This window comes from Musca domestica, unplaced genomic scaffold (assembly GCF_030504385.1).
Source record: "Musca domestica strain aabys unplaced genomic scaffold, Musca_domestica.polishedcontigs.V.1.1 14, whole genome shotgun sequence".
NCBI classification, from domain to species: Eukaryota; Metazoa; Arthropoda; class Insecta; order Diptera; family Muscidae; genus Musca; species Musca domestica.
In genome coordinates, this window is record NW_026712192.1 from 11,401,783 (window position 1) to 11,422,216 (window position 20,434).

The following is a 20,434-nucleotide window of genomic DNA, read 5'->3' on the forward strand; positions in this document are numbered from 1 at the left end:
GTCTGAATGCCTCAATGCATTTCAATGTGTTGTATATTTGCCTCTCCATCGCCAATCTCCCCTCCCCGCCCCATCACCTCTATCGCTTGCATAGCCTGTCATTATAATTATTATTTTATTTTCAAAGACTACATATCCTTAAAGAGTTGGAGTTAAACATTTTATGAGGAAATTTGGTCGTTGGTGGTGGTCATAACATGGCTAGTCCATTTGCCTGATTATCTTATGGTTAATTTGGGAAATTATAACATTTTGTTTTGCAGTGCAGGGAATTAAAGTAATTTACCTAAATACTTCTTGCATTTTCAAGGACCTTTGCTATACAGCCTGTTTAGTGAATTTAATCTCAAATGGTTGTTTGAAATATTTTTTGTTAAAACTTGTGAACAAAACTGACTGAATTATTGCTGCTGGCTACAGCATGAACCTCAACAAATAGAGTTTCATAATTGTCAGCAGAGGTACACTGTAGTTAGGAGTTCTCTCACCTCTGTCCCAGGGTAGATTCCTTCCAACTATGTCAAATCTGATGTAAAATATACAAGTGCAGCTGTCAAGTTAGGCCCATGCAATGATCTGGAAGTAAACTCGACTAAGCTTGATCGAGTATTGTTCGTGAGAAACACATAAATCCAATACTGGAGCCACTGGATATGTTTTTGAGCTCCAAACATCTTGGTACGATCGTGGAACGGCGTTTAAACTGGATCAGGGACATCGGGAGTGACTAAAAAGTCGCATTGCGGTCTATTCATTAAAGAATGCCATAGGGAAAAGCTTGGGCTTAGACCATAGGGAAAAGGAGGGGCTCAACTTATCTGGTTCGATGCGATTGAATCCAGTAGTGCGATTTTGCTGGATATTCTGGTTCAGCTTCAAGTAGAAAGAAGTGCGCTGAGGCTACGGGAATGGGAAGATGACATTTTTTAAGTTTTGGACATGTCCGGATCCTGTATATTCTAATAAGTGGTAATATCTGAGTGTAGGTTAGGTTATTTTTAAGGACGCCTTAAGGCAACCGTTCCACTTGGATATAGCTAGTCCAATTTGTTCATCCTCAATTTGCTAAGCCACTTTAATCTTCTGGCTAACTGAAGAATTACTCCTGTTTCTGTTTTAGAGAAAGAAGGAAGATCTGTTTCTCACATTGATAAGAGTTGGATAGTGACAGAGTGCATGTTCGACTACCTTGGCGGAGTAATCGGTATAATTGCTACTTCATTTAGAAGTCATGGCTCTCACGCTACAGTGATCTGTGATGGAGATGCTTGACCTTGTTCTCCTTTCGGAGATTGTGTGTTAAATATTCTTATTCACTTTACATCCCCTATCATCTAACCATTTTTGTTGAAATCTTCCGGAGTAGTGCGAGCGTATCGCACGAAAAATGTGGCACAAAGGTGATCTAGCCGAGTTCTCGACTTCAATGTTTCAATTGATTCGGATCCCCGTCTTGACAATTCATCTGCTTCCTCATTTTCGGAAATATTGCAATTGCCTGGAACCCAACAGAATTTGAGCTTCTAGGGCTTAAATAGAAAAGAGGAGAGACTAATAGATCTATAGTCCTTTGGAAGTTAATGACCAGCTTTGGGAGAGCGGAATGTGCGATAGACGCAGACAGGACATACAAATCATACCCAGAATCGGAGCTATTGTCGTCGAAACATGTAGCATGGCGGGCATTGGTCTAGGTGATTTCAAGGGGTTGAAAGTTCTTATTGCCCATTTGATTTTGGGAATACTTTTGTAGTCTTCCATTAAAAGGAGAATACTCTCTAGTCTTCTATAACGAGAAAAGGACCTTCTTCGCGAAGAAGACCTTCTGCTCTTCTGTGGCCAGAGGAAGACCTTCTGCTCTTCTATGGCTAGAAGAAGACCTTCTGCTCTTATATGGCCAGAAGAAGACCTTTACAATCTTTTACGAGATGACCTTCCAGTTTTCTATGAGGAGACTTTCCAGTCTATTATGAGAAGAATTTTCAGTCATCTATGAAAAGACCTTTCAGTCTTCTATGAGAAAACTTTCTAGGAAGACCTTCCGATCTTCGATGATCGACTTTTCAGCATTCTATTAAAAGTCCTTCAAGTCATCAATGAGAAGAAGACTTTGCTGTCTTTTATGAGAAGAAGACGTACGGGTCCTCTATGAGAGAAAGACCCTCTTCAATGAGAAGGAGGCCTTTTATTCTTCTATGAAGAGAAAACCATCTGGTCTTTGATCAAACTGCGATCGATTATCGCTTCTGTGATTAAGAGTCTCTAGATCGGAATCAGTCCACTTGCCATCGTTTAGCTTTATATTTCCTATGGATTTCCTTCCTTTCTTTCCTTTGAAAGGATTTTGTATTCTTTGAAAGGATTTTGCGGAATCTCGCAGCGTTATTCACGTGCACTATCGACTCAGTGAAGCAGACTCATGACTTGCGCACAATATTTTTTTCGATAGCCATTCATGATTGTAGAAAATGAAATGGCTGATGAATTATCTCGAGAGGTCGACAGTCGACTGATCTAAGAGATTTATAAACTACAGATAAACTATTTTGTCTCCTAGTCCTGACGGCTGGCAGGAGATGGTAGATGGAAACCAGATGCTGACCGGATAATAACAGCCTGTTCAATTCTATCGATTAGTAGGTCAAATATAAGAATCGTGGTAGGTATTTTGACTGGCCGCTATAGTAGCACATACCTGACCTCAAAATGTGAGAATGAAGAAGATGAAAAGGTATTATGCAAATGTCCCGAAATATCGAACAGGACACGAATGCTTTTCGGTTGCTGAGAGTTAAAAATTCTAACATTCTCATCTGAAGGTTTCTTTTTTATTCATTATCTTCCCTCTATTCTTCCTCTAATTCTTCTCCATATGATGAATACAATGGATCAATGGTCTCCGACTGAAGCATTTTCCGACTCCTGTGTGGCTGAGCATACTTAAACCAAGCCAAACAAATTTGCCAAAGTTTTTACATATTTAAATTCAAACTTTGAGAAAACTCAATTCTGAAGATCAAATGGTTAGATCTTCATATAATTAGAAAAAAAAAATCCAAATTAATACTTAAAGTTTGGTGACACTAAGTACATATTTAATCTCATGTAACCAATGCAAACTGGTGTCCACACACACACACAAACAAATATACATATCTTGGATTATTTTGGAAATGTTTATATCACTTGGAGTAATGACAAATAAATGCCCAAGTTTGTAGGCATCTCAAGGTGTACCAACCTCCATGTTTACTGTATGCATGTGTGTGTTTTGAGGAATATGTTTGTATGTACATATGCACTCATGTATGTAGATGCACAACAAAGGACCATTGTATTGTATGTATGTACATGGTGGATAACGTGTACATAAGTGGCATATAATCATTTACTCTCGAAGCAAAAGGAAATAATTAGAAATTTTGCATTGGAACGGGACAGAGGGGAGGGAATACTTATATAATAAATTAAATATTAAGTTTCAATTTAAAAATTTTACAGGTTTTCAATTCAGAAGATTTAATTATGTATGTACTATTTTGGCTTCGTATGAATCCTTATAAGAAGAAAGAAAAACTAACTGAAAGTTTGGGGGATAATTTGCTAACTGATTGTTTTTGAATACTGAGGAATTTGATTTGTTTTAAGATACATAAGGTAATTAAAAATGTAAAAAAGCAAGAGGAAGAGGAAGAGATGTGCTGCACATAATGTCCACTTAAATAGAACACTTTTTGCAACAAATCAGAATCTTTATTGAAGATTTTATAAAGCTGTATCCGTTTTGGTAGTCATTTTTTGTGGTTGCACTCAAAGATAATTGACGGTGTTGTAGTTTTGATAGTTTTTAAGGACGATCGAGTATAAACGTTAGATTCGGAGGATGACCAGATCCACATATATCCTTCATAAAGTATCAAATCAGACATTTTGTGAAGATTTAGGTGGGTATCTGTCTGATATATGCCGTTTCAACATAGGGGAGGAAAAAGACACCCAACCATTGCCTCACCTCATTTCAAAATAATCGTATACGGCAAATAATTTGAATATAATTGTAAGGCATGAAAAACTCTGAACTATGTGAATGAAAAAAAGGAAAAAGTAGCTTGGTTCGGGACGAACTTTTAATACCCTCCACCATTTGGAAGGAATTAGAAAATTTTCAAAAACATTCCGAAAACCTCCACTTAAATGACACCCGTTATATGGGGGCTATACGAAGACATGGGCCTACATACGAATTTTTTTGCATTGGGCTGTGGTACCCATTACGAACTTCAAATACGAAATTTGAAACAGTTCCAGTGAATAATGTCGCAAAAACCATGAAAATACCGAGTATCGGGAGGTACCGTCATATGAGGTCTATACGAAGACATGGACCTGCATTTTTTGTCATAGTCTGTAGTACCCACTACGAACTTTAAATACGAAATTTAAAACAATTCCGGTAGATAATGTCGCCAAAATCATGAAAATACCGAATATCGGGAGGTACCGTCATATGGCGGATATACGAAGATCTGGACCTTGATAGAAACATTTTTGCAATAGATTGTAGTACCCATTACGAATCTTAAATACGAAATTTGTTACAATTCCGGAGAATAATGTCGAAAAAAATCATGATACCGAGTATCGGGAGGTACCGTTATATGGGGGCTATACGAAGATCTGGACCTTCATACAAACATTTTTGCCATGAATTGTAGTATCCATTAAGATCTTCCAATATAACATTTGAAACGATTCCGGTGAATAATGCTGCCGAAATCATCAAAATATCAAATATCGGGAGGTACCGCTATAAGAGGGCTATACGAAGACGTGGACCTGCACAGACAATCTCCTGTCATAGGCTGTAGCATCCATTACGAACATCAAATACCAAATTTAAAAGAATTCCGGTGAATAATGTCGCTAAAATCATCAAAATACCGAATATCGGGAGGTACCGTTATATGGGGGCTATACGAAAACGTGGACCGACATGGCCCATTTACGAACATAACCTGACTACTGGTAAACTATGCACGTATTTTATTTTAGCCTTCTATTTAAATTATTATTATTTTAGCCTTCTATCTGAATTCGTTCGAAAGATAGCGTGATTACAACATACAGACAGACGGCAGATATACAACCAGACAGACGGACAAACGGACATCCCTAGATAGTCTTAGGATTTTACGCTGATCCAAAATATATGTACCTTGTAGGGTCTATTATGAATATTTCGATGAGTTACAGACGGAATGACAATGCTAATATACTCTCCATAGGATGGTGGAGGGTACAAAAAAGGCAGAGCTATTAATTTTTAATGACACTACAGTGCTAAGGTATGGAAACTTTCAATACAAGTTATTAACATAGACGACTTTAAACTATGAACATCAGAAAAAAGGCAGAGCTATTAATTTTTATTCACAATGAAATGCCTGATAACTACGAATGATTTTTATGAGTAGAACTTATGCAAACCTCTATTTGCATTTACAAGTTCTGTCCATTTAGATTATCTCGAAGGGATTAACAAAATTTCCAGATTTTAAAATGAGCTGCTTCCATCATTATTTCTTTATTAAAAATGGAACAATTTGTTTCAAAATTAATCATCCATTGTCTGAAAGTAAAATTTAAAAAGTTCTGGGAAATAAGCAAAAAGGCGGGAATAAACTAAATAAACCACAATTTCTCTAGACAAATCGACTTGGCGATTGCTAGACAATAAACAATTACTGAATTTTCAATAATTTTACTTAAAAATTAATTATTTACCAATACAGCGTCTAAACACATATGTATGTATTCTTTTAAGTAACTCACCTTAGGTGTACTCATATTACAAATGTCACATACGCACACAAACACACACGAAATGTACATATGTCTCTTTCAGGAAGTATAATAATTAAGGATAATTCAAATAGGTGGGGTGGGGAGGAGGTAGTTCCGGGTAGTGTACATATTACTCCATCCTGCAAAAGCCCCCATAAATTAAACCCTTTTATATGTACAATAAAGAACACACATTCACATACACACATATAAAGTACAAATACAATCAGCCATAAGATAATGAGATGCCAGTAGCCAGCCAAAGTAGTGTATGTGCGTGTGTGAGTGTAAGAAATGTGTAAACACTTACGGCGGCGGACACACACACACACACGGCTGCATACATTGATACTTTAAAGTACCAACTTTAACTATAATTACCCAATTGCATTTTACCAATAAAATGCAATTTGCCATTCCCAAATAGTATTGTTGCCATCGGTGCAGGTTTGTTTAAATGTGCCGAATCTCTCTGCCTTTACTCTAAGTACACAAAAATGGTTAGTCAATTTTAGAGGTTTGTTTACAAGTTCATTGTGTGTTTATTTTTCATTTTGAGGAGTACATTTCCAATTGGCAAAGGAATCCCTTCCTGTTGCTAGCTTAAAAATCAGTGAAAGCTTAGCTATACTCATGTTGAAAAAATTAATAATTTGAATTGAATTATTGGCAAATAATATCGAGAGGCCATTGCACTGCACAGAGGTGGCGCCCAACGAAAAAAAAAAATAAAATATTCGTGTTTTTCTTTTTAAAAATAAGGATAAGGTAATTCCTTCTACACAATCTGAATGTTTTGTAACTCAACTTAGTTAGAGGCCATTGCACTGTACAGAGGTGGCGCCAAACGACAACAAAAAATATGTGTGCTTATGCCCTCAGCAATATGGCTACAGATGGTATATATATCATTTTATACGGCCACAACGTGCCTCATCGAAATAACTGTTTTAGACCCTAGGTCTCTGTAGACCATCTGTTTCAGAACATTTGGTGTAGATCTAGCGATGCCCGTCCGTCTGTCTCTCTGTCTGCCTGGCTAGTGCGCACGATAACTCTATAAGGGAATATCCGATTTGATCCAAACTTGGCACATCGTAATATTATTATCAAACTTAGATATAGTTCGGAGATGGGCAATATTGGTAGACTCCTTCTGGTACCTCGCACACAATATCCTCCATATCAATATTTTCAATTTAATATGCACAGAAAAAGAAAGCATACTCCGGTTTTGCTCCTAATATTTGTATCGGTGCTAGGTCAGTTGTGAAAATGGACAATATTGGTCCACGCCATCAAGTACCGCCCCCACCAAGGGTCAAATTGTTGAATAATTATAACTCTTATAAAATGTGATGTAAGTGTCCGATTGTCTTCAAATTACAAAAATCACAATACTTTTACCAGCCCAAGGTCTGCTGTAAAGATGGAATATATCGGTCAACTCCTTCTGATACCTCCCCCACAAAGGGTCCAAATTTTGAATATCCATGAGGCTCAGAACATACGAAAATAAAATTCGATTCCATTACGACTCGGCAAATCTCAATATTTCTATCAACACTAAATCGGTTATAAAGATGGTAGAGATCGGTCCACTCCTTTTGGTACCTCCCCCACAAAGGGTCAAAATGTTGAGTACCCATGAAGCTCATAAAACGCGAAATTAACATCCGATTCTATTCAGACTTGGTACACCTCAATATTTAATTGTTTGTGCCAAGAATACGCTGCAGTTGTCTCAGGGTGCTACTACTGACTGCCTGTTCCTCTACGAATAGACTTAAGGGATTTACGTGAACTGTCAAAGCACCAAACAATGCTTGGTTGTGTTTGCATGTCCACTTTTTCCAGCATCCACTATGCAAACGTAATACTACCTAATAGCTATTTACACATACGACTCCAAGATGGAAGAAGGCACCAGAACATGACCAGTGACCATATATGTAACTAGCCAGAAGATCCTAAAATGCAATTACGTTACTTCATTAAGGTCTGTTGGGTTCCAGGCCATATTATTCTAATGGGGAATGATAGCTGGAGATTTAGCTTGAAGTGCTTGGCAGTCGGCTGACCTATCGACTGTTGGGATTATTCAGCTATAAACAGCTATAAGCTTCTATGTAAGCTATTTCAAGATGCTCGTGTCAAAGATTCTGGCAAGTGATGGCAATGGGAAAATGGATGAAAAGTATCAGATATCTTACCCGCGGTCCGAAACTCGGATGTTGTTGTTTCGGGTTGATCCGCCGTCGTCGTTGTTGTTGTTGTTGTAGCAGTAGGACATGCAGATGTTTGGTTTCTGCTAATCTGGTTCGAGCACCAGGTTTAAAAAATTCGGCTACCTTAATAGGCTGTATCCAGAGATAAAAGTGGCTGGAGTAAGCTGGGTAGGTTTGGCGGTGCAAACGGGCGGTCCTGAACGTAATTGCGCCAAAACTTCCCTGGTTGTTGTTGTAGCAGCTCATACAGCTGTGTTCGTTCTATTTCCATTTTCTGACTCCATTCAATCTGGTATTGCTTCTAAGTCCAGTCTCAAAAAGGATACAACCTGTATGGGTTGTATCCATGACGAGACTGGAGTTAGATGAGTAGGCTTGGCTGTTAATCCGGCCCATAAGGAATTTAGGCGGCTGCACCATCCGGATCGTAATTGAGCCAAAACTATCCTGGCTTGTCTAGGCAGCTGACGTTCTTCAGCTGCAATGGTTGGAGGGTGGACTCCGAGTACGGCATTCATACTGTAATTGCTCATAGCATCTTCGACGGCATCGGTATGAATGCCACTCAAACCTGCTTGATAAGCTTCTTGATCTAGAGGTTCTCTCTTAAAGCGTTGGTCCTCCCTCTCTAGATCATGTAGGTAACCGCTGCAGTCGGATAGCAGTATTTACAGAATGACAAAACAGGGTAGCTTAAGCGCAATTATGTTCAGGAGGGTGCAGTCGTCTAGACTCGTATTGGACACGATGATGTGCGTAACGTCTGCCCGGCGTGTAATACAGGCCAGTACAATACGCTGCCTCTCTTTAAATACCCTGCCACATTTACCTACCTCACACCAGAAGATCTTTGGCTTCGTAAAATCGGACGGAGGTATATATGGGAGCTACATCCGATTCAGAACAAACTATCATTTTCAATAAAGTTCGTTCTTGGGCCAAATATATGAGATATACAAAGTTTAGCCCATCTCGTTTCCTTATGCATATCACAAACCAGTGCCACAGTATGGCCTATGGCATAACCGAAAGCTCAAGAAATTAGACCGAGTTTCTTGTAGGAAATTTTTAGTATCCTTTGAAAGAAGTTATTCATAGCAAGGAAATTCTCAATCTACCTTTTTAAAAAAAGAAGGAACAATTCTCCGCAAAATTTTGACATTTGGTTTGAATGAGATATGTTTTTATTAATTCAATTCAAAATCACTCGAATTGCCTCCACTCATCCCTTTATGCATTGCTGTCCAAAAGTTGTATTGTGTACCCAGCTGGTTGCATAGATTTTCCTACACATGTACCAATATGAACACATCAGAAAGGTACATGTTTTGTGTATACATCTCATGTGCAAATTTTATTTAATATTATTCTCCATACACACACACAGACGCACACACACTGCCACATACAGGCACACCAATAATCAAAGGAAACCACACACATACAGACACACTTGTGCATTGCAAGAGGTCAATGGCATTCATTTGTAATTACAAACAGGACTTGGATGTTGTATGTGCTTGACTAATTATTGGAAGACATTTAAGTAGTAACTGGCAAAATTATCTTGGAATAATTTTGTACATCATTATAGCATTTCAAAACGTATACGGTTCTACGATTGGAAAGGGGAACCTCAAGCTAGAATGGAATAGAGAGGAGAGTAGAGTGTGAGGAGGCGATGCATTTTAATGTGATACAAAGAAAACAATATAAAATCAAAGGGAGTCCTGTTGTTATTGAGAAAAGTGTGGTGGGAGGTACTGATTGTTTGATGATGTAGATTACATATTTTCCTTATTAGCTTTGCATATAAATATTGTCAAATACAAACACGACATATCGTTGGAATAGCTGTTAATGCTTTAATAGTATATTCCATAAACATTTTCAATTGCAGGTCTTTAAAGACAATTCAAGACAAACTAAATGTCGGGGCATACAATTTTTTTAAAGTTATGTTTCATCAAGAAATTTAACTACCAACCAGTAAGGAAAAGTCTAAAGTCGGGCGGGGCCGACTATATGATACCCTACACCACTATGCATTTTTAGTAGAGCTCCCGTATCAAAAGAATTTATTTGAAGTAGATCATACCACCTATCAACAGTTGGCTTTAGAGCAGTTACAGTTTGGTTTCAGAGGGAACTAATATATGGGAGGCATATCCAATTCTGAAACGTTTTTTCACTAAATTTGACGGAGACACTTTAATCTTTCGAGAAGGATGATATTAAAAATATATATATTGGAGCCGAGTTCTACAAACTGTAAACGTATGTCCCGAAAATTCACTCGATTTGGGCTGATATTAGCCATTATTTGCATAATAAACCTGAAATCGGATTAAAGATATATATGGGAGCTATAAAAAATCTTAGCCGTTCAAGATAAAATTTGACAAAGGTATTTCCGAGCTCTATAGGATATCTGATACCAAATATTATTGTTGTCGAATGCATATTACGAATGTGAGGGACTTAAACTCCAAATCGGATGAAACGGAGCTAAAGCTATATCTGGACCAATTTACTGCAAATTTGATGTACTTGCTTCTAAACTGAACCCGGTCGGATGTACCAAAACCCAGGACTTTTAGACGGATATTGGCCATTTGGTGCACAATTAACCCGAAATCATTTGAAGATATATATGGGAGCTAAATCCAAATCTGAACCGATCTTGAAAATATTTGGCAGAGGCATTTCCGAGCTCTATGAGATATCGGGCACCAAATATCATTGCTGTATATTACGAATGTGAGGGACTTAAACACCAAATCGGATGAAACATATATGTATGTGGGAGCTATAGTTATATCTGAACTGATTTTCACCAAATTTAATGTACTTGCTCATAGACTGAATACGATTGGATGTGCCAAAATTCAGGTCATTTGAACTGTTATTGGTCATTTGGTGAACAATTAACCCGAAGTCGGCTGAAAATATATGTGAGATCCATATCCAAATCTGATCCGATCATCACCAATTTCAATAGGGTTCCTCCATGGGCCAAACAAATACTGTTTGCAAAATTTCATCCCAAACGGATAATAAATCCCACCTGCATTTTGTTCACAAGAACACATGGACGGATAGACGGACAGACATGTATAAATCGACTGAGAAAGTGATTCTATGAATATCCTCAAAAGTAACTATCTCTCTTCCTCCTTCTCCATGTTACAAACAAATGAATAAAGATATAACACCCTTACCACTATGTGGTGTAGGGTATAAAAAACCAACTACCAAAATTTATATTTTTTTTACAATTAAGATTTTTTTTTCCAAATCTAACCCTTTCCGAAAATACTAATCAATTATCCCCTTCTCTTTTTCTTTCCAGATATCATCAACGGATAATCTATCGTTACGCATCTGTCATGCCTGCATCAGTTACTTAAATTCCTGGCAATCATTCAAAAATCGTTGTTTATCAGCACAAAATAAACAACGTTCCTGGCTAGATGGATCATCGTCACCGCAAAAAACAAAATCCAACGCTGAACAACAATCACAACACACAACAACAGCAATATCAGATAATCACAGCGAAGATCAGCAGCAAAAAGATGAACAATCACTGGCCTCCTCCATATTGGAGGGAATATCAACGTTGAAAAAACGCAAATCATTAACAGTCTATGTGAGTCAAAAACACCAACAAATGGTGTCACAAAAAGATCCAACTTCTCAAGCTAAGCATTCGCTACATGCTCAATCACCATTACCGCTATTAACCACTACGTCCCCAAAAATCAAACATCCAGATCATCCAGCAGAGGTTGCTGCTGCTACTATTACCGCTACAGCAGCAACAGCGGCCGCTGCTACAGTTAAGCCATTGCTAACAAAACGTCGTTACACTAGGCACAAACATTCTTCTCAGCGAAAAGTTGATACGACAAATTTGCATCGTTCCCAATTCGCGCAGAAACAAATGCATTCCACTACTACTACTACTACTAGTCCTTTAGTGGCTTCGTCGCATTGTAGCAGCGGCGGTAGTAGTAAAATGAAGCAAACCAAATATGGCAGCAAAAAGCATGGACGGCAACAACAGCAGCAGCAGCAACAGTCCTTTGTAATGCCGGCAGCACCACCCTCTTCGTCATTGTCCATACCTACTGCTGTTGCCACGGCCGTCACTGCCACCGTCACTTCATGCTCGGCATCCAATATATCGGCTACTTCTGCTACTTGTTCCAGTACAAGCCCACTCGCTTCTATCGCTAGTGACGTTACATCCATAACGTCCACTGTTGGTCTTGGTTTGGATGTTGATTGTTTGATTGCTGGGGGGACATCGGCGGCAACATCGTCGTCAGCATCGGCATCTGCTGCTTGTTCAAGCGCTGTCCAACAATTACGTTTGTTTAGACGATACTCCTATAATGTAAAAGTATCGTACATAGGGTATCATGGCGTACAAAAACCAAAAACAAAAAAACATAAATTTAATTATTATTTTATTATGTTTCCATTTTCTGAAATCTAGCAATGCAATGTACTGAAATTTTACAAAAACGTCAAAAATCAACTTTGGCTATATGTTTGGATGGATGTAGCATTTGGTATTAATTTACCAAAAGACGAAGAAATTCAAAATTACTAATTGTGTTTCCAAAATTGAGATATCCTTGCTTAGTTTTGCTTTAAAGCACATTTTCCATTCGAGAGATATCTTGAAATTGCATTTAAAAAAATCCTCAGGGAGTGGAGTGTAGAAAATTCTATACATCCATTATTGAAATGTGATTTTCCGAGGTTGTGTAACAGTTATAATATTTTGTATCGTGATGTTTTCACACAACTGCCTTCAATTTTGAAGTGTAAATCATTCACCTTGCAATGATTTTACAGTACCATACCCTGCTTCAAGAGGTCAACGCCCAATACTTTCTTCATTTTGTGCATTCGTCAAAGGCTGAAAATCAATCTAAGTAGTTAAAATATAATTGAAAATTAAATTAAAATTGCTGAGTGTTATGCCACGTAGTGATGGTGAACAGAGATTAAGGACTTGAGGTCCTGCAACTAGATTTAGTTTTTCAACATTAATAAAGAATTTTCTGGCCTTATTTGCAACCCATCCCCAATTGAAAACAGAATTGTCTTTGTCACATAGTCCTTAAGGGCAAAGGAAAATTTTTACATTCATATTCCAGCTTAGAATTCCATATCAATACGCTTGCATATTTATTGTTGAATTTGTTCTTAGAGAAAACTTGCGCCATTGGACTTTTAAAGTCTACACAATGCAATTGGTTTAAAATGTAATTCCCTGCTCCAAGATGTAAAAGGCCACTCTTTTCTTCATTTTCGGCCATTGTTAAAATATGAAAGTAAATCTAAATAGTTAATATATAATGACTATGTGACCCTTGTTATTGAATTTGTTCTTAGACCATTTGTTGTCTTTGAAGGAAATCTTCATCACACCTGATCTCTTTGCATAGTAAATGAAATACAAGGTATTCGCATCCGAAATTTCATTGTCAGTTTTTTACACAGTATACAAGAATTAATTCCAAGTTTTTTAGAGTATGACCACAGTTTTTTGTGAAAACAAGTCACATTTATTATGGAAGTCTTACTTTGCAGGCTTTGCAATGTATTAGTGGTTTTGGGTGTGGAGACCTTTCTGTAACCACAAAAAATAGTGTACAGATTCCCACAATCTGAAAATGTAAAAATACAATGAGAAAATAGACGCACCATTATGGTTCAGAGATCTTGTATGTCCCCTGACATTTATAGACTTCTTAACACGTTTCTGTGATGTTCTAGACCGGCAGTTCAGAGGATTCTATATAAAGTTTTTGACAGAAGGGCTCGGTGAATAGAGACATTCACGGCCCTCTTTGCAAGTTATATCGTACCTGCTACATTTAGAGGCCATTGGTCCCTTGTGTTGATCTTAGAAAGAAGAATTAAAGATAGATAAGAGGGACTAAATATTTAAAAAAAATAAATTTTCTCTGAGGTTTTTTAATGGGGTGGTTTGCCAGGAGGTGCTTTTAGCAAACCTAACCAGTAAGGAAAAGTCAAAAGTCGGGCGGGGCCGACTATATGATACCCACACCCCTATGCATTTTTAGTAAAGCTCTCGTAACAAAAGAATTTATTTGAAGTAGAACATACCACCTATCAACATTTGACTTTAGAGCAGTTATAGTTTGGATTCAGAGGGAGCTAATATATGGGAGGCATGTTCACAAGAATACATGGACAGACGGACTGACATGCATAAATCGACTCAGAAATAGATTCTATGAGGATCCTTCAAACTTCTTCTGTGGAAACTTCTCTATCAAATTTTTGACATGCCTAAGGCAAAAGTAAACTTTCTTCCAATATTGCTTGTTCGCTGAAAGAATTGATAAGAGTGGGTCCAATGATCTTACGGACGGGGAGTGTTTATCACAAAGAAGCATTTTGCTATTTGAAGTATAAGTGTGGATTTCACCTCAAAGAAGGAGGAAAAATATTGGATCCTGTATTCTTCCATAAGCGTTCCTTCTTGGAGAGACTTTCCTCATTTTGTCAACTTGACCTTCGCGTAATAGTGGACCGTTTACTAAATGTTTTAAGTCAGTTTTCGTTAGGGAGATTAGAGTTCATATTCACAAAAGATTTGTACAGCTTGCCGTACCATTAACGGGGTTTTCCAATTCCATGATCTCAACGATTCGTGATTTGTAATTTCAACAGAAGGGTTCACAACGCCTTCTTTTTGACACAATCAGGAACAACCATTATTTTTAGAGTCATTGGTCTAGGATGGTGCTTTTCCAATTCTAACACTTTTCCAAGGCAACAAAAGTCTGCCGATGGGGATTCAGAAGAGGCACTAAAAATTTGGTGGTACAAAAATAGCTAATAACTAAGCAAGTATAATCATTCATAAAGTTGTCACTCTTGGAACGCTAAAGTGACCCAACATCAACAAATGAAGTGAAAACGTTCATTAGTTTGCAGATTGCGTTTCAAAAGCCACGTACATATGCACTATTGGATCATATTTTTTTCATACGGTTTTATCACCAGGCCTCAATAATTATAGATTTTTAGTGGCTTGGAAGTAGTATGTGCTAAATGATCGCCTTTATTACAAAAGTCCGACCTCATTAACTACTATTTCCACGATTCTTCTTGATTATTGGTTGCTGAACTCTGAAAATCATATTTTTCAAATTATTCTCCTTTTGTGAAATGTGCTTTGAAATCAAAAACTTTGCATACTTTTTGGCGCTGAATTATAGAAATCCTCGCGTAAATGAACCGAATACTATTTTATAAATATTTTAAACAAAATCAATGATTTTTACTCAAAAATTTGCTTTAATATTGAAATATGTTTTTCTTGTCTATCGTTTCAGCCTCTACCTGCGGTACAAATCAAGGATGAACCAATGGATGCAGAAGATGATTACAATAATGCAAAACATAACGATGAATCCGATGAGATGGTTGATCCAACCATGTTTTTAGAACGTACAGCCGACGAGGGTGAAGAACCCATTATGGTATGAAAATAAAGAGCAAAAGCTAAAACCGATTGCATAGTTCCAATTTAATAATATCCTCTCTTTGAACAGGATTCTTCATCGGCCTATGATTATGATAATATAAGACCACCTGTTGATATTGCACCTTTACCAGCTGGTACTGTTATTCGCATGAGTACCAAAGAAGCCGCCTGTCGTGCTTGCAATTTGAAATTCTCCACCCGGGCTAATGCCAGGAGGCACGAGAAGAATTTACATCCACATTTGTTTGATACACTGGAAGAGAATGACACTACACTGAATAAGCAAACGGCAGCATTAAATGCCTCATTGGAACTGCAAAGGGCCGTGGCTGCGGCTGTCGCGGCTGATGCATGTAAATTGACAAGTAGTGGTGTTATAACACAACAAAAATACCGCCACGAGGTGGTTACCGCTTTCAATAATTCCTGCGAGGTTGGCTATGATTATGACAATCCAGAAAAATATCAGCATTTGTTGACAGATGAAAAGATTGTTTTTCTGCAACAAAATGATGAATTTATACGCCAATATCATGCAATGACTTGTCGTTGCTGCAATCGTTTCTACACCACCTACAAAAACTTTATGGCTCACATGCGTAAAAAGTACCTTACATTGCCACGGAACTGTTGCTTCAACTGCCTGAAATTGAATGATTCCAAGGCATTGTTTATATCGCATTTAAAGAAACGCAATTGCATAAATCTGCACAGGGTACTACACAGCCTCATGTCGAAAAATGCCAATTTTGCAGCGGCCGTTAGTGCCACAGTTGCAGCGGCCCCGGAAAAATTGCGAGCCAAAGAATTGCTGGTGAACAAAATGTACGAGTGCCGTTTGTGCCCGAAAACATTCCGTTTGAAGTTGGAATTTCGTACTCATGTCTATGATGAACATGCCGATGCCCAGCGTAAAGATATCAACACCACACAGTGTAGTTTTTGTGGCATTGATATTGAAGATCCGGCCGAACGTAAACGTCATTATAATAATATGGATTGTATTGTTACGTTACGCTGCGTTACATGCGATACTAAACATGAAACGCAACAGAAATTCATGGAACATGTTCAGGATAAGCATATGACAAACTTTGGCGAATCAACGCCATTTGGTTTGGGCAATGCGGACAACTCACCGGGGAAATCATCGAATGTGGGAGGAGTTGGTGGTAAGTTTGGGTTTTAAGTATAGAAGGTTATGTTTATACCCTACACCACATAGTGGTAAGGGTATTATGTCTTTGTGCATTTGTTTGTAACATGAAGAAGGAAGCGAGATAGACTCATAGTCACTTTTGAGGATATTCACTTTTTAAATCGATTTATGCATGTCAGTCCGTCTCTCCGTCTGTCTATGTATTTCTGTGAACAAAATGCAAACAAAATTTGTTTGGCCCAAGAACGAACCGTATTGAAATAGGTTATAATCGGAGCAGATTTAGATATAGCTTCAACCGACTTCAAGTACTTCAAATATGGTGTAAATCGGGTCAGATATAGCTATAGCTTCCATATATATGTTTCATCCGATTTGGTGTTTAAGTCCCTCACATTCGTAATATGCATTCGACAACAATAATATTTGGTACCAGACATCTTATAGAGCTCGGAAATACTTTTGCCAAATTTTTTAGAGATCGGCTAAGATTTGGATATGGCTCCCATATATATCCTTAATCCGATTTCAAGTTTATTGTGCAAATAATGGCTAATATCAGCCTAAATGGAGTGAATTTCGGACGTACGTTTCCATTTTGTGTAACTCCGATATATTTCCTTCATGAAGTGATATCAGGCACTCTATAGCAATATTGTTTGGAATAAAAGATGACATTAGAAATGTCTCCGTCAAATTTAGTGAAAATCGATTCAAAACTGGATATGCCTCCCATATATTAGCTCCCTTTGAAACCAAACTAAAACTGCTCTAAAGCCAAATGTTGATAGGTGGTATGATCTACTTCAAATATATTCTTTTTTTAAGAGAGCTCTACTAAATATGCATATTGGTGCAAGGTATCATAGAGTCGGCCCGCCCGACTTTCGATTTTTTCTTACTACTTTAAATATAGATTTATTTGGCAATTGCTCAAAATCATTTAAAGTCTATTCAAATATATGACAAATCGGTAAACAAATTATGTTAGTAAGGCTTCAACAGGTCTGATAGTTCACATTTAGGTTATCATGGTGGCGTGTCATTTGATTTTTGCATTGCACTTATAATTCGCACTAATTTTAATTCCATTTTCTTTCAGGTGCCTCATCCACCGATGAATCCCGCAACAGTTTTAATGTAAATCTTGTAAATACAAGCCAACCGAGAGCTCAATATTTTTCACGTATGCCCCAGGCATGTCCGATATGTGGTCAACAATACAATAACTATAACAATGTACTACGGCACATGGAATCCAAACATCCTGATCAATTGCCACAAACATATAAGTGTGTTAAATGTGGTCAAGGTTATCCAAGATTATCGAATCTTCGTGAACATATGGTTAGTGCTCATGGTGCGGACAAGGCACGTCACACAGGATTTGAGTATATTGTCAATGCGGATGCTGTCAAAGCTGCAACCGACGGCGGATCATCGACGGGAGGCAATTCCCATAGCCAATATACCGGACGTTATGATTATGTTATGAAGGATTTGATGTCTATAACAAATGGTGGGACACTGGGTAAGGGTGGGCTTGATTTTTTTTTCTTTTATTTTCAATTTTTGTTTGGTATAAGGTTTGAATTTCAATTATTAAAAATCTCATATTAAAACTTATTTTTTGTTTCTTTCATTTTGCAGCTGATGACGATGGCGAATTTGAAAATTCCTCAAAGAAAATGCGTTTCGATGGCCCCGGCTCAAATGGCGGAACACCAACCAATGCCAGTCCCCGTGAATGTCCCATTTGCAATGCGGTATTTGCCAACAACATTGGTCTCTCGAATCATATGCGTTCGCATCAGAGTGCAGCCAATAATAGCTTCAGCTCAAACTCCAAATCATTGGGCGGTGGTAATAGTTTAATGCACACAACGTTGTCATCAGGAGGAACCCAGGCCATTTTAAAGAAATCCCTGGAACAGGCTGCCGATCGTCGGTTCCGTAGAATGCGTTGTCGCATTTGTCAGCGTCGTTTCTCCTCGAAGAAATCCTATCGTTATCATATGTTAAATGATCATCAGATACGTAATGTTCAGTTTATCAAGTGTAAGCTGTGCGATGCTGAATTTGCCTATGAAAAGGGTCTCAAGGTGCACATGTTTAAGATCCACAATACCTTGTTGAAAGACGACATGATTATCAAACAATATGAATGTGAAATATGCTCAATTGTATATCGTACCGATGTTGAGTTGCAACATCATTTGGCCAATGTTCACAAGAAACAGGGTGGTGCGGAACGTACAATGTCAAATGATGGTGATGATTATAACATGGATGAATCGGTTGGTGGAACTGGTGGTGGTGGTGGTGCAGATGCTACGGCCGCAGATTTGTCGGGTATATCTACACCTGTTAGTGTTTCAGGAGGAGCGGGCGGCAGCGGAGGTGATGGCAGTTCTGGTCCCCTGTACTGGTATCAGTGTAAATATTGCCCCTCCAATTTCAATACAAATAAGAAATTGGCCATACATATTAATTCCCACGATGAATTCGATTCCAATGACTATTCCTGCAAGGATTGTGGCAATGTATATAGCGGACGCAAAAGTCTTTGGGTAGGTGCCTTGTTTTTTTTTTGGATGTGATCTTTAATTGCTGTCCGTATTTTTTAGGTACATCGTTACAAGAAACATCCCCAAATTCCCGAACCATCCGAATGTGTTTTGTGTAAAAAAGTATTCTTCGACAGTCAAATGTTGGATCATCACATACCGACATGTAATCGCAAGCCCATTACTTCGGCCAACAATGAAACAGGTGGCGCTGGAACACAATCTTCTGCTGCTGCCATATACAAACACAAAACTGGCGACGATGACGAAGACGATGATGACCATTCCCGTGATGCTCACGACACTGATGCGATTTCCACAAATTTACAAGCCACCGCTGGCAGTATGAAAATCAAACTACCAGAGGTTGCATGTACAATCTGTGGTGCCCGTTTCACCGATCAAGAACTCTTTGTCAAGCACATTCAGATGCATGAACAAGAACTCTATACAGATAATCCGCTTGCGGCCATGTTCGATACAGGTCCAGCCGATCCCAATCAATTCTATATGGATCGTGTTAACGATAATGGCGAGTATGCGTGTGATTTGTGTTCAAAGACCTTTACACAAATGACAGCATTTAAAGTACATAGGAAATGGCATTTCAGAGGTGATAACAAACAGGTGAGCTTTTGGACTTGTGCAGTGAGGCTTTGAAGGCTTTGAAACAAAAACGAAAACCATAGTGAAAGTGCAACGCGTAAGAGAAATGTCCTTTAAATGCAAATAAATGTTTGGAATGCAACAGTTTTGGATTAAAATTGTTCAAAATTATCGATTTGCCGCCGTGCCTCTTTTTTTTGAGGCTGGCATAAAGCGAAGTTCAAAAAAAGAACTCACAAATGTTATTGGTTAAAGTTGGATTTAGTTTGTCACGTTTAATAATCTTTGTTTGGCCCAAGGACGAACCCTATTGAAATTGGTGAGAATCGGTACAAATTTAGATATGGCTCCCATATATATCTTCCACCGATTTCGAGTTAATTATGCACCAAATGTTTAATATCAGTCCAAATGACCTGAATTTTGGCACATCCAACCGAATTCAGTGTAGAAGCAAGTACATGAAATTTAGTGAAAATCGGTTCAGATA

The 20,434-nt window shown here is 38.0% G+C and overlaps 1 protein-coding gene across 1 annotated transcript in view; it reads left to right on the forward strand.

The window, feature by feature from the left end:
* The window catches only part of LOC101891999 (zinc finger protein hangover), a 31,856-nt gene that overhangs the window by 7,183 nt on the left and 4,239 nt on the right, over positions 1-20,434 (forward strand). The window contains exons 2-7 of the mRNA XM_020037644.2: positions 11,425-11,724; positions 15,461-15,607; positions 15,680-16,784; positions 17,874-18,302; positions 18,422-19,341; positions 19,399-19,965. Coding sequence (XP_019893203.2) covers positions 11,425-11,724; positions 15,461-15,607; positions 15,680-16,784; positions 17,874-18,302; positions 18,422-19,341; positions 19,399-19,965 — 3,468 coding nt within the window. The remainder of the gene's footprint in view (positions 1-11,424; positions 11,725-15,460; positions 15,608-15,679; positions 16,785-17,873; positions 18,303-18,421; positions 19,342-19,398; positions 19,966-20,434) is intronic.